Source organism: Carassius carassius, chromosome 48, assembly GCF_963082965.1.
Source record: "Carassius carassius chromosome 48, fCarCar2.1, whole genome shotgun sequence".
NCBI lineage: Eukaryota > Metazoa > Chordata > Actinopteri > Cypriniformes > Cyprinidae > Carassius > Carassius carassius.
Window position 1 is genome coordinate 1,408,228 of NC_081802.1, and position 12,548 is coordinate 1,420,775.

The window sequence follows — 12,548 nt, forward strand, 5'->3', positions numbered from 1 at the left end:
TGCACTTCAGTAACTGTCTGGTTCAGCTCAGCTTCTAAATCTGACCTCAGAAGACTACAGAGGGTAGTCCGGACTGCTGAGCGAATTATCGGTACAACCCTCCCATCTATTCAAGAACTGTACTTATCCAGAGTGAGCAAAAGGGCTGTTAAAATCACTCTGGACCCCTCACATCCAGCACACTCCCTCTTTGAACTGTTGCCATCTGGTCGACGCTACAGAGCACTGAGCACCAGAACGACCAGACACAGGAACAGTTTCTTCCCTCAGGCAATCCATCTTATGAACAGCTGATAATAACTGTGGGACACACTACACTATTTATATTTATATACACTACACTTTTTATCCAACACACATACTTAGCGTACACGTAAATCTTTTGCACATAATATACATGTACATACATGGAACACACTATACTACTTATATTTATATTTATATAGACATACACTTATTTATCCAAACACACATACTTAGCGTACAGTTAAAATTTTTCCACATAATATACATGTACATACATAAATGCTCATTTTAATATACCTGCCATACATTGTCAATTTGTATATTGTCAATCCTTACCCACCTATTTGTATTTTTTTGTATTTTTTATTCCTTATTGTGTTTTTTGTTCTGTCGCTGTTATGTTGCACTGCGGAGCTCTGTCACGAAAACAAATTCCTCGTATGTGTGAACATACCTGGCAATAAAGCTCATTCTGATTCTGATTCTGATTCTGATTCTGAAGAGAGAACTGAAGATGAACACCGAGTCGAGCCAGATAATGATTCGTTCACGAGTCAAGAACCGGTTGAATCGGTTTTCGGATCACCAGTAGTTCTTTCGGACAGTTCGATTCAATAAACCAGTTGAAGAAAACGATTCACCGGTTCTCTTGCGCTCGAAGTAATGGCATCATTTGCGATGATTGCCCTTTATTCAAGCCTTCGGTTTACCTGGGCTCATAACATTAGCACAGAATCAGTTCAGAATCAATCACCAAAAGAATCAGTTCGGTTCAGACGCCCTGTGTGTCGGTCTGCTTCACGCTGAATCACACATGCGCAGTATCATCAGCTCCTCGATTCTCGAATCGGACGCGTCTGACAGAAACGGTTCTTGACTCGTGAACGAATCATATCTGGATATCACAAACTGCTTTGTTTTGAACTCTCTCTCACAACAGACACGGAAGAGAAGACAATGCTGAATAAAGTCGTAGTTTTTGCGATTTTTGGACCAAAATGTATTTTCGATGCTTCAACAAATTCTAACTGACTCTCTGATGTCACATGGACTACTTTGATGATGTTTTTCTTACCTTTCTCTACATGGACAGTAGACCGTTCACACAGTTTCAATGGAGGGACTGAGAGCACTCGGACTAAATCTAAAATATCTTAAACTGTGTTCTGAAGATAAATGGAGGTCTTACGGTTTGGAACGACATGAGAGTGAGTGAACCAACTCTTTAATAAGCCCAAAAAACCCATCAGCCAGCACATCTGAATCCAAGCGCTCTGTCAGTCAAGTGGCAGTCATCTGCAGCTAACAAACAGACACGTTCTGCATCATTTCACCCCGAATCAGTGCATTTCCATGTAATTAAATTCAAGGCCTGCTGCCATGCCCACCGGGCAGCTTGTCAAGCCACCCCTTTAATTGGGCACGACACCTGCAGTGAAGATGCCAACACCTGATGCCCACACCGGCACCCTGGCACACGGGTACAGATCAAGGTCACGGCCATCCCACTGTTTCACAACACGACGTGCGAACACACACACACACTCACGGCTCCAGGAGAGAACAGCGATAAGCCTCGACCACAGGTAAGAGCCTTTCAGAGCAGCTCTAGTCAATTAACCCAGAGAAGGGGTGTGTTACAGACGCCCTCTATTTGAACTCATAAGGAAAAAAAACCACAGTACCATTCCAGACAGATCATACTAACAGCTTCCAAATCAACATTATGGATGGACTGGGTAGCAAACAGATATTTTAGTGATATAATTCAACTAAAACATGCGATTTTATAGATTCTACATGGAATAGTCTATTAATTTAACAATAAAATAAATACAAATAAAAAGTACCTAAAATGTAGTTGTCTTATTTTTATCCTAAAAATTAACTTGCTAACTACCCTTGTAGTCATGATGCTAAACTTACTCATCCATATTGAAAATATTTTAAGGGGTTACCATTGCATTCTCAATGCAATAGGCGATATCTGAATTATTTTTCGTTTTCTGTACAGAAACGCCATTTTCGCGCCATTATGTAAATCTATTTTATGCCATTCATTTCAGACTCTGGACAACATATGCAGCTGGCTTGTTTACATATAGCTGTAATCGCTCCGACGTCGTATAGCCTATCTATCTATAACCCGAGATATACTTTGCTAATGCGCGTTTTTTTCCGTCTCACGTCGAATGCATCCCGATTTTCCTAAACGCGCTAACAGTGCACGTGGTTCTGCGCATGCGCCACTGGCGTACAGCCGCGCTCACTGATATATAAATCACATGATTTTTCAGTAAAAACCAAGACAAACAAATCAAATATTCCCCAACAACTAGCACTGATTTTCTTGTTAAGTAAATATTCCACAAACATCTCCAGACATGTTCAAACAATCTCTTATAAAGTGATCCATCAATCACTGCAAGGAGCCTTCAGCAATAAACTCTGACAAGACAGAAGAAGATCTACCAAATAAGGCTGCTGACGATAAATTCTGACCTCAGGAGGAAATGCTTTCGAAAACAAACTGTTTCTGATGTCTAAATGACTCTGTGCTGATGTGAAGATCCGGGCTCCTCAAAACAAGCCATTAAGGAAGTTCTAGTTGAGCAGGAACAAGCTGTGCATACAAACTGACTGAGCTAGTCCTACACTGGGCGGCCGAAGCTAATTCAGGAGGTACATAGACCATGACAGAAAATCAGTGCATAACTTCAACCTGGTATAAAAAAGCCTAGGCTAATTAACAAGTGGCACAGGTACGTCTACAAGATGTCTGTTAAAGATCACTTCATCTGGAAAACATCTGCAGTGAACAAACTGTGCACATTTAGCTGGTCTTAGCTGTTTTTTCCCCCCAGAAGGGTTAGCAGATGCTGGAAGCTTCACCTGAGGAGATTTCGAGGCTAAAATAAATGCTACTTTCAGTTTGATTAAACAAAGAAAATGAGATAGTAGTATATTTAATTTTGGGGTGGTACTTGGATTGGCCAATCAGATGTCAGAAGTCTCTGCATACAGTGTTTTATGTAGAATCCTTTCGCTACTGCTTACATAACAGTAGCAATTATGAACACGTTTTGGACCCTTTTTTTAGGAAATATATACTATGACAGTACCATGTTTTTTTGATGTATGTATTCTTGAGAATACTATGGAATATTTCAAAGTACCAGTTTATAGTATATTATACCAGATTATATAATAATGACCAGTTTATGATGCAATTCTATCGCATGTCATCTTCATCCACATTCATCTTATAAATAAACATGAAATGTGTTAATATAAATGAAGGTTATTTAGTCAACAACGCGTTCTTTGTGAAATATCCAGTACAGATGGACTGGAACTCTGGAAACCTTGAGATGTCACAGCAGAGCATTTCAGGAGAGAATTATGTTCAAATAAGAAAGAAAGAAAAAACACACTTGAGATTAGATGTTTTTGTCATTTCCACAGAATCCGTTTAGCTATATAAGATCTTGTCTCATTTCCCATAACTGATATTATATAATCGGGTACATTATTTATTTTATATATAAAAAACATCTTTAGAGTCCATTATGAGCAATATGAACGTATTTGGGCGGGAAATCATAGCGTATTCCTTTAGGCTTCGTTTTGAAGTAAGAGATAGCCTATCGTTTCCAGTTTCTGTCACAAGAGGACAGCACACTCATGCTAGTGAATAAAACTAAAGTCCACAGACACACTGAGACGTATAGTATACTCTTTATAGTGCAGAGAAATGCTTTTGTTCATCTCCGTGAGATAATGAAAACATCTGACACATAAGTGATTTTGAATAATGCTACTAACTTCACAAATGTCAGCCTCATAGCAAACGAAGTACATCCATCCACTTGCGCACATTGTTAGCCTTAGAGAGCACACAACAAAAACACTTGATGTGCAATTATAAAATAGACACTATAACGTTTAGCTGTGTTCATAACTCTATTACACAGAGCAAAATGAACAAATATGGAAAACGGTGACAATAACACTAAATATATTCCAATGACAAATTACACATATTCCGCGCATGCGTAGTAGAGAATGGCGGGTAGTTCAGTCTTTTGTGAGAAATGACCTCAATACAGTATGATAGTGCACTACAGTTGCCAATAGCTAATATAACAAAAAGCACAATGAAGCTTGTTGGTCGTGCAGCTGAACTCAATTATTTAGAATAAGTCAACAAGGTCATAGTTAGCCAGAAACATTGTTCCAGGGTCAATAAAAGCTATTGACCCAGCAGCACCCATTGTGTTTGGCATGTGAAACGCTCTGTAAGTGTTTCGAGAGCATAATTAGTTAAAAGAGCCCAGAAGCTTCGTATAAAGGCGCGCGCCCGTGCCGCAGAAAGCAGTCCGTGAACAGTGATTATGAAGGGTTGCGCGCAATCTGTCAAATTGTCTCATTTGCATAATAAACTCGGAGAGCAGCCATTCTCCTCTCGCCGAGATAAACCAAGTGTATTCAAGCGATTTTTTTTTTTTTAGAAAGAATTCATTTGCTTCCCCAAAAAAGATCTTGGTTTAAGGTCGCATAAGAATTGGATTAGCATAACAGAAAGCTCAAACCGCAGTCTGAGATACTTAAAGCTGAATTCAGTAACATTTGATCATATGTTTGCGCTCCAGAAACATCTGTAATGGGGCCCCGGGACTGAACTGAGCTGTTTCGACTTCTGGCGTATAATGATTAACTCCCTTCTAACATCTGCACACAAAACAAACAGAGCAAGCTAGCAAACAAACAAACAAATAGCACATGCCGAACAAATTATCATGTGAACAACTGTCGCTATAGATTGAATATGGTTGGGTGCAACCTGTTTTCTCACAAAATGTGCGACCTTAGGACTAAAATGAGGCATGTTCGTGAAATACTGTATGAATGAATCGAGAAAAGTGGTTTCAAACGGAAAACAGGCATAAAGTGATTGCTGTGGTGTTTATCAACATTGTCAACATTCGAGTGCAGCAGCCATTTTGTTTTTGTAACGTCACTTGAGGGAAATTATCTACAAATTCCAAGAAATTCTCAACATTTTATGTGATGATTTTGACATATGGTGCTGAAATAAAAAGGTCAGCCCAATTACTCACCAAAATCTGTTGCTGAACTTAATTGGTGATAAATTTAAAGATGTTCAAGAACAAGCCATCACATTTCTGAAATGTTTTCATTAATAACTGAAACATGCTGCGAAAAGGCATTTAAAAAAATAAATAAAAAAATGGTGGTTTCAGATGGAGCGAGTGATAACATCCACATTTCTGTAAAACAAATGGAAATTTAAACTCATGTTAGAAACATTCAAAATCATTCTGACTCACATTAAAGCATAAATGTTACCTTTTCCAAAACAAATACCATGCAAACATGTATTATCACATGAATCAGTGTTCAAACCACTGTTGTATCAAATGCATTTGAAAGAATAAATTATTGATTAGATCTGAATACAAGTGCATTGAACAATTTCCAAGCAATTATTCTGAGCAAAAGACATTCTATCTTGTTGATCTCTCAAAGATGATGTCTGGCTCTTTCTCCAGGATTACTCTTCCATGGCTTGATTCAATTGATGTGCCATTTGTAGCTCAGCTCTGCCACGGGCGGCGGACGGTCCAATTTACTTCGTTCTCATTTATTTGAAATGTCCATGGCTTTTGGTTGCTCTGATGCAAACGGCGCTTTGATGGGCTCCCAAGGAACAGTGCTAATGAGTTAGATGACTGACGAGAAAAGCAATTAGCCCCAGATCTCCTTCACCTTTTCTTTTGCGTTAAGCATTAGGATTCTTGAGGCTTTTAACAAAGATTTCATGTTGAAAATAAACCAACCTTTTGTTCTCTCGTCTTCAGCAGCATCAATAGGAAAAGCATGAGATGAATGGTTCAAACCTCCAGACGAGCCCAGTGGCATTTGTTGAAGATTTGCACCAAATACTGACTGTGAGGTGATATTTAGAGCTTTCTAGAATCACTTGGTTTAAATCACTTCCTCAACTGACTTTTCAAATGCTATTAATAATGCATATAATTGGGCATCAAAACAATGTGTGGTTTATGCACACATTTGTAGTCATTCTACATGTTATGTTATTTACAGTCGTGGCCAAAAGTTTTGAGAATTACATAAATATTGGAAATTGGAAAAGTTGCTGCTTAAGTTTTTATAATAGCAATTTGCATATACTCCAGAATGTTATGAAGTGAAAGTGAAAGGACATTCAGCCAAGTATGGTGACCCATACTCAGAATTTGTGCTCTGCATTTAACCCATCCGAAATGCGCACACACACAGAGCAGTGAACACACACACACACACACTGTGAGCACACACCCAGAGCAGTGGGCAGCCATTTATGCTGCGGCGCCCGGGGAGCAGTTGGGGGTTCAGTGCCTTGCTCAAGGACACCTAAGTCGTGGTATTGAAGGTGGAGAGAGAACTGTACATGCACTCCCCCCACCCACAATTCCTGCCGGCCCGGGACTCGAACTCACAACCTTTCGATTGGGAGCCCGACTCTCTAACCATTAGGCCACGACTTCCCCTTCCCCTTTGCATTTCCCACTGCATTTCATTGCTGTCATTAAAGGACCTGCTGAGATCATTTCAGTAATTGTCTTGTTAACTCAGGTGAGAATGTTGACGAGTACAAGGCTGGAGATCATTATGTCAGGCTGATTGGGTTAGAATGGCAGACTTGACATGTTAAAAGGAGGGTGATGCTTGAAATCATTGTTCTTCCATTGTTAACCATGCTGACCTGCAAAGAAACGCGTGCAGCCATCATTGCGTTGCATAAAAATGGCTTTACAGGCAAGGATATTGTGGCTACTAAGATTGCACCTAAATCAACAATTTATAGGATCATCAAGAACTTCAAGGAAAATAGGTTCAGTTCTTGTAAAGAAGGCTTCAGGGCGTCCAAGAAAGTCCAGCAAGCGCCAGGATGGTCTCCTAAAGAGGATTCAGCTGCGGGATCGGAGTGCCACCAGTGCAGAGCTTGCTCAGGAATGGCAGCAGGCAGGTGTGAGCGCATCTGCACGCACAGTGAGGCCAAGACTTCTGGAAGATGGCCTGGTGTCAAGAAGGGCAGCAAAGAAGCCACTTCTCTCCAAAAAAGCATCAGGGACAGATTGATCTTCTGCAGAAAGTATAGTGAATGGACTGCTGAGGACTGGGGCAAAGTCATATTCTCCGATGAAGCCCCTTTCCGATTGTTTGGGGCATCTGGAAAAAGGCTTGTCCGGAGAAGAAAAGGTGAGTGCTACCATCAGTCCTTTGTCATGCCAACAGTAAAGCATCCTGACACCATTCATGTGTGGGGTTGCTTCTCATCCAAGGGAGTGGGCTCACTCACAATTCTGCCCAAAAACACAGCCATGAATAAAGAATGGTACCAAAACACCCCCCAACAGCAACTTCTTCCAACAAACCAACAACAGTTTAGTGAAGAACAATGCATTTTCCAGCACGATGGAGCACCGTGCCATAAGGCAAAAGTGATAACTAAGTGGCTCGGGGACCAGAATGTTGAAATTTTGGGTCCATGGCCTGGAAACTCCCCAGATCTTAATCCCATTGAGAACTTGTGGTCAATCCTCAAGAGGCGGGTGGACAAACAAAACCCCACTAATTCTGACAAACTCCAAGAAGTGATTATGAAAGAATGGGTTGCTATCAGTCAGGATTTGGCCCAGAAGGTGATTGAGAGCATGCCCAGTCGAATTGCAGAGGTCCTGAAAAAGAAGGGCCAACACTGCAAATACTGACTCTGTACATGTCATGTAATTTTTGATAAAAGCCTTTGAAACGTATGAAGTGCTTGTAATTATATTTCAGTACATCACAGACACAACTGAAACAAAGATCTAAAAGCAGTTTAGCAGCAAACTTTTTGAAAACTAATATTTATGTAATTCTTAAAACTTTTGGCCACGACTGTACATCCCAGGGTTGCTATGATAAATTGCGAGCAGTGGGTGGCAAAATGCACCAGGATGAGATGATTAGATTATGAGCATGTTGAGCTTATGGATGTGTTTACCATTCAGGTATCAGGCCAGATTGTGAAGTAATTTAATGGTTCTGTTGAGATGCCATGTGCGATGACAGCTGATTGGTCCTCGTATATATGTGGAGGAGAATCAAATTTATTTCGCCATCGGTCTTGTCAAACTGAGCTCATGAAATTTTAATGATCCCATGGAAATCTAATGCTAGACTTAATGTTAACTACATCCATGAATATTTTCAGATCAAATATGAGGCACACCAGTATTTGCAGACAACATTTCTTTAATACAAAGTCAACATATCTACATACACAGTGGTTTCAAACCAATTATTGTGTTTGTCAGAAGTAACGGTTCGAAAGTGATAGCACTTGGCCTTCGTACAAAGATAAACTATTTTCACGTTTGGCTTTTTTCTTCGTTTTTGTTGGCCATGGTTTTAATACCTTCACTTTAGTTTATTGGTTCTTCGTTGTTTGTAGACTAATCGAATCACACCTTTGGCTCCTGTTGTTGAACGTCCTTCCATTGAGCAGACGAACAGGACTTCAGAGTACTTTAGCCGTCATAGTTGTCGGAGATCAGTCCAACAAGTCCAATCGCATGAGTGTCCTTTGCATTTTTTTTTCCCTTCCAAGGAAAAGTTTGTTAGAAACACACAAAACTCCCAACAGTTTAAAAGGCAGCACTGGAATTTCCAGATTCCATGTTCTCTCGTACTTCGTCCCCTTAACATAACAAACTAAATTATAAAAGTGAACTAAAGATGGTAGCTGTAAACGTCTAGCAATGAACTACTAATTAATAAAAGATGAAGTGCAGAGGCAGTTGTGAGAGACGGTTGTGTATTTAAACTAGTGATGATTACATGAAGCTAATCACCAAACGCGCAACCAATTCAAGGCAGTTCGCTCTTGCTGTTCATATGGCATTTTATAGGCACTGGGCATTTTATAAGTCCTTCTTCATCCCAATCTAACAACACTCTGAGTCACTCAGAATGAAAAAAAAACACACAAAATGACAAAATTTGCTGTCATATTTCACTCCCAAAAACAAACAAACCCCCCCCCCCCACAACAATACAGTATTACCATAGTTCTTCCAAAATTCCAATTTTTATGACCATAATGCAAAAAATTCACATTACTATAATGTGAGAAACATGAAAATAATTGATTAAAAACAATTTGTTGCACTGATTCCAATAACACGTCGAATTTAAGTAATTTTTAACTGTAGAATAGAGAAACATTTATCATTTTATGTACAATAATTATAATCACCACTGAATAATGAGAAATACTGTGTTTTTTGTGGTGAAAGTCTTTTAAAATTTTGTAAAAATAGGTTTTATTTTCTTTATGCTTTTTGATTTTGGAGTAAAATCTGACAGACATGTATTAGGGATCTTACAAAAAATAAAAATAAAAATAAAAGAGTGATGCACAAAGTCTATTGGGAAAAGAAGCAGCGTGATTTCTCTCACCACTGGACTGCAGTGTGTGTTGGCTACGATAAGCGAAAAAAGTGAAGAGTTGGGGAAAACAAATGAACAAATGGATCAGGAAAAAAGAAATAAAGTAAAGAGCGAGAGATAAACAGAGCTGTTAGCATGAGACAAAGCTTTCAAAACTGTGCAGGGTTCTCATTAGCATAAACATTTTTTGTTGGTTATTTCAGTTTTGTTCAAAGACAGAAATATTCAGGGTCAAATTATACAAATACATATAATATATATTTGTTTATTTACAGGCATTATATTCAGAATCATAGTTGATATCAACAAACGATTGAACATTCGGTGGTTTGAAAAGTAAAAAGACAAAATAAAATGTTTCAAAAAGCTTTCACAGATATGGGCTGTAACAAAATTTTTTTGTTTGTTTTTTTTTTTAAGTAAAGTTTCGAAAGTAGGGATGATTGCATTTTTACTTTTTTTTGTTCAATTCAGTATTTACTAAACCAGTTGTACATTTTTTATAAAAGTAATACTTCAGTTCATACTACCACTATTGATGAACAACAATAGGATTGCAATCATAATCCAACCTTCATTATTGGGCAACAGGAAGTCAAAGCTCTCCCTGCAATGATTTATGGGAAATTTCTGCATTTTTTAAAACGAAACCAAATAAAAAGTCATTCATGATTTCATACACACAGTTTCACAATTTCATGGTGGTATAAAAATGAGCGCCCGCTTCAAAAACGAAAACAAAAAAGGCTATTCATATGAAGATTTGGATACATCTTTATATTCTGCATTTAAATATACTATATGTGAGTGTGTATGTATACATTCTCGTACCATTGGTCTATGTATACATGCACACAAACACATCTCACATTACATTTCTACAGTGAAAAAATAGAATGTCTTTTAACGTAAAATGAGCAAAATGAGCATTATTTTTCCTTTCGAATAATACAAAAAAAAGAGTACAGTATCTTTGCTAAAAAAAAAGCAAAACATTAAACCAAGAAATCAAATGTCTGTTAAGAAAATAATAGTCAAAATAATACAACAATAATGTATTTAATTTTTTTTTCTCTATGATGTTACAAGAATAAGGCTTTTTGGAAATAAGATTACACACGGCTCCTTTCATTCTCTCACCAATCAGAACACTCCAGGTTCAAGCATTCTCCAGTACAGCCAATCAGCTCTAACGGCAGAGTGCAGGCCCCTCCCCCTCATACGCATATGCATGAGTGTGTAAAACAGTCCCACCTACAACAACAGTTTCACAAGTTGTACCGCAAATTCAGGGTGCAAATCTATGCCTGCTTCTTGCTTTTCATTAGCCAAAATCCATTGACGAAACACCTCAAAAACAACCATCAAATAAACGCAAGAAATCCCAAAGTAACCAGGAATGAGTCGTTGATGATGATAAAATACTTGCTATTTAATCCTGGGAGACTGTTGAGGCATAAGGAAATGGATTGACTGGTGGGAGCAACACACGTAATCATGCTCTCGCACACTTGTGTCCATTAAATCAGACTCTTACTCTCACGTACAGCATAATGAAGCAAAAGCAGCATGTTTGGTATCAAGAGAAAAACTAAAAAAAAAAAACAGTTGTAAGACAAAAAGTTGTTTGAAATGAAGGGAATGAACGTTGTTCACTGGGGACGTCAAAGCAAGATTTAGCCACACATCCCCTATCCAGTCAATGTATCGGATGTATTCAGCCAAAGAAACTCAAGACTTTCTTTAGTGGTTCCTCTGGTCCTAATCTCTAGTTGACATAACATTTCACGCTCCAATTGGCTCTCGAGAGGTGGAGATTGGAGCTACATTGGCAGAAATGTTCACTAGCATGTCTTTGAAAGCACCAAAAAAACTTGTCCCCACCTCGAGAAACTGATGTGATTAGGTTTCAACAATTTGACGTGTCGACTTCTCGTTTGGCGACTTCAGTGGTTTCGAGAGGAGGGTTATGTTCTCAAGTGGAGGAATGGTTTGCCTTGAATTGCTTCTTAAGTGGCTCCCAATTTTGTCAGAATGGCAACATGTCAAAGAGAGGCTTGGGCCCAAGACGTGAGCAGCAAAAGAAGTCTTGTTTGTACAGTTGCACCATCTTCCCCATTGAAGATATCAGTGAAGTCCGCTGCTAGACTGATACTTGTCCTTTCAATGAAAATGTTTCCATTTTAATAAACAAAGAAGGATTTTAAATGCCAATGAATCAGGTGCTCATAATCTATACTTTAATATGTGGACCTGTTGTATCTCACCAACTTTTCCTTCATGTCTTTTTGTAATGTGTTCACAGAGTTAGTTTGAAACGAAACGATGTTTGTCCTCCATGTCAGAACACTTGAGGTAAGGTTAGTGGTCCGACACCCAGACACCTACACCCTGAGCCAAAACGATTGGTTCCTCCTTCACGAGCTTGGGATGTAGAAGGGTTTGGGATTCATTTGCACTTCTCCAGTGTTGCTTGTCCAATTGGGGTTATGCACAAAGCGTTTTGATTGGTTCCAAAAGATGATTATTCAAAAAATTTTAATGAATTGTGTATAGTTGTCATCATTTCATGTTTTCAAGCAATTTTTTTATGGCTCAGGAGGCTGTTGGGGGGAGGGGGGTAGTTGGTTGGGGGAAACAAAAATGGCTTTTTACGTTGCATAGTGATCAAAACTTCCAAGGTACTCCAGAGCTGCCTGATAGCAAAACTGGTACTCGTCCTATAAAGCAAACACAAAGGCATTAGCATAGGCGTTTGCTATTACTTCAGTTTGCCAAAC

The 12,548-nt window shown here is 38.9% G+C and overlaps 1 protein-coding gene across 18 annotated transcripts in view; it reads right to left on the bottom strand.

Annotated features, from left to right (window-relative positions):
* Window positions 1-11,495: 11,495 nt before the first annotated feature.
* The window catches only part of LOC132131136 (receptor-type tyrosine-protein phosphatase S-like), a 131,888-nt gene continuing 130,835 nt past the window's right edge, over window positions 11,496-12,548 (bottom strand). For all 18 annotated transcript variants that reach the window (XM_059543096.1, XM_059543102.1, XM_059543099.1 and 15 more), the window contains one exon: window positions 11,496-12,488. In XM_059543096.1, coding sequence (XP_059399079.1) covers window positions 12,420-12,488 — 69 coding nt within the window. In that variant the 3' untranslated portion in view covers window positions 11,496-12,419. The remainder of the gene's footprint in view (window positions 12,489-12,548) is intronic.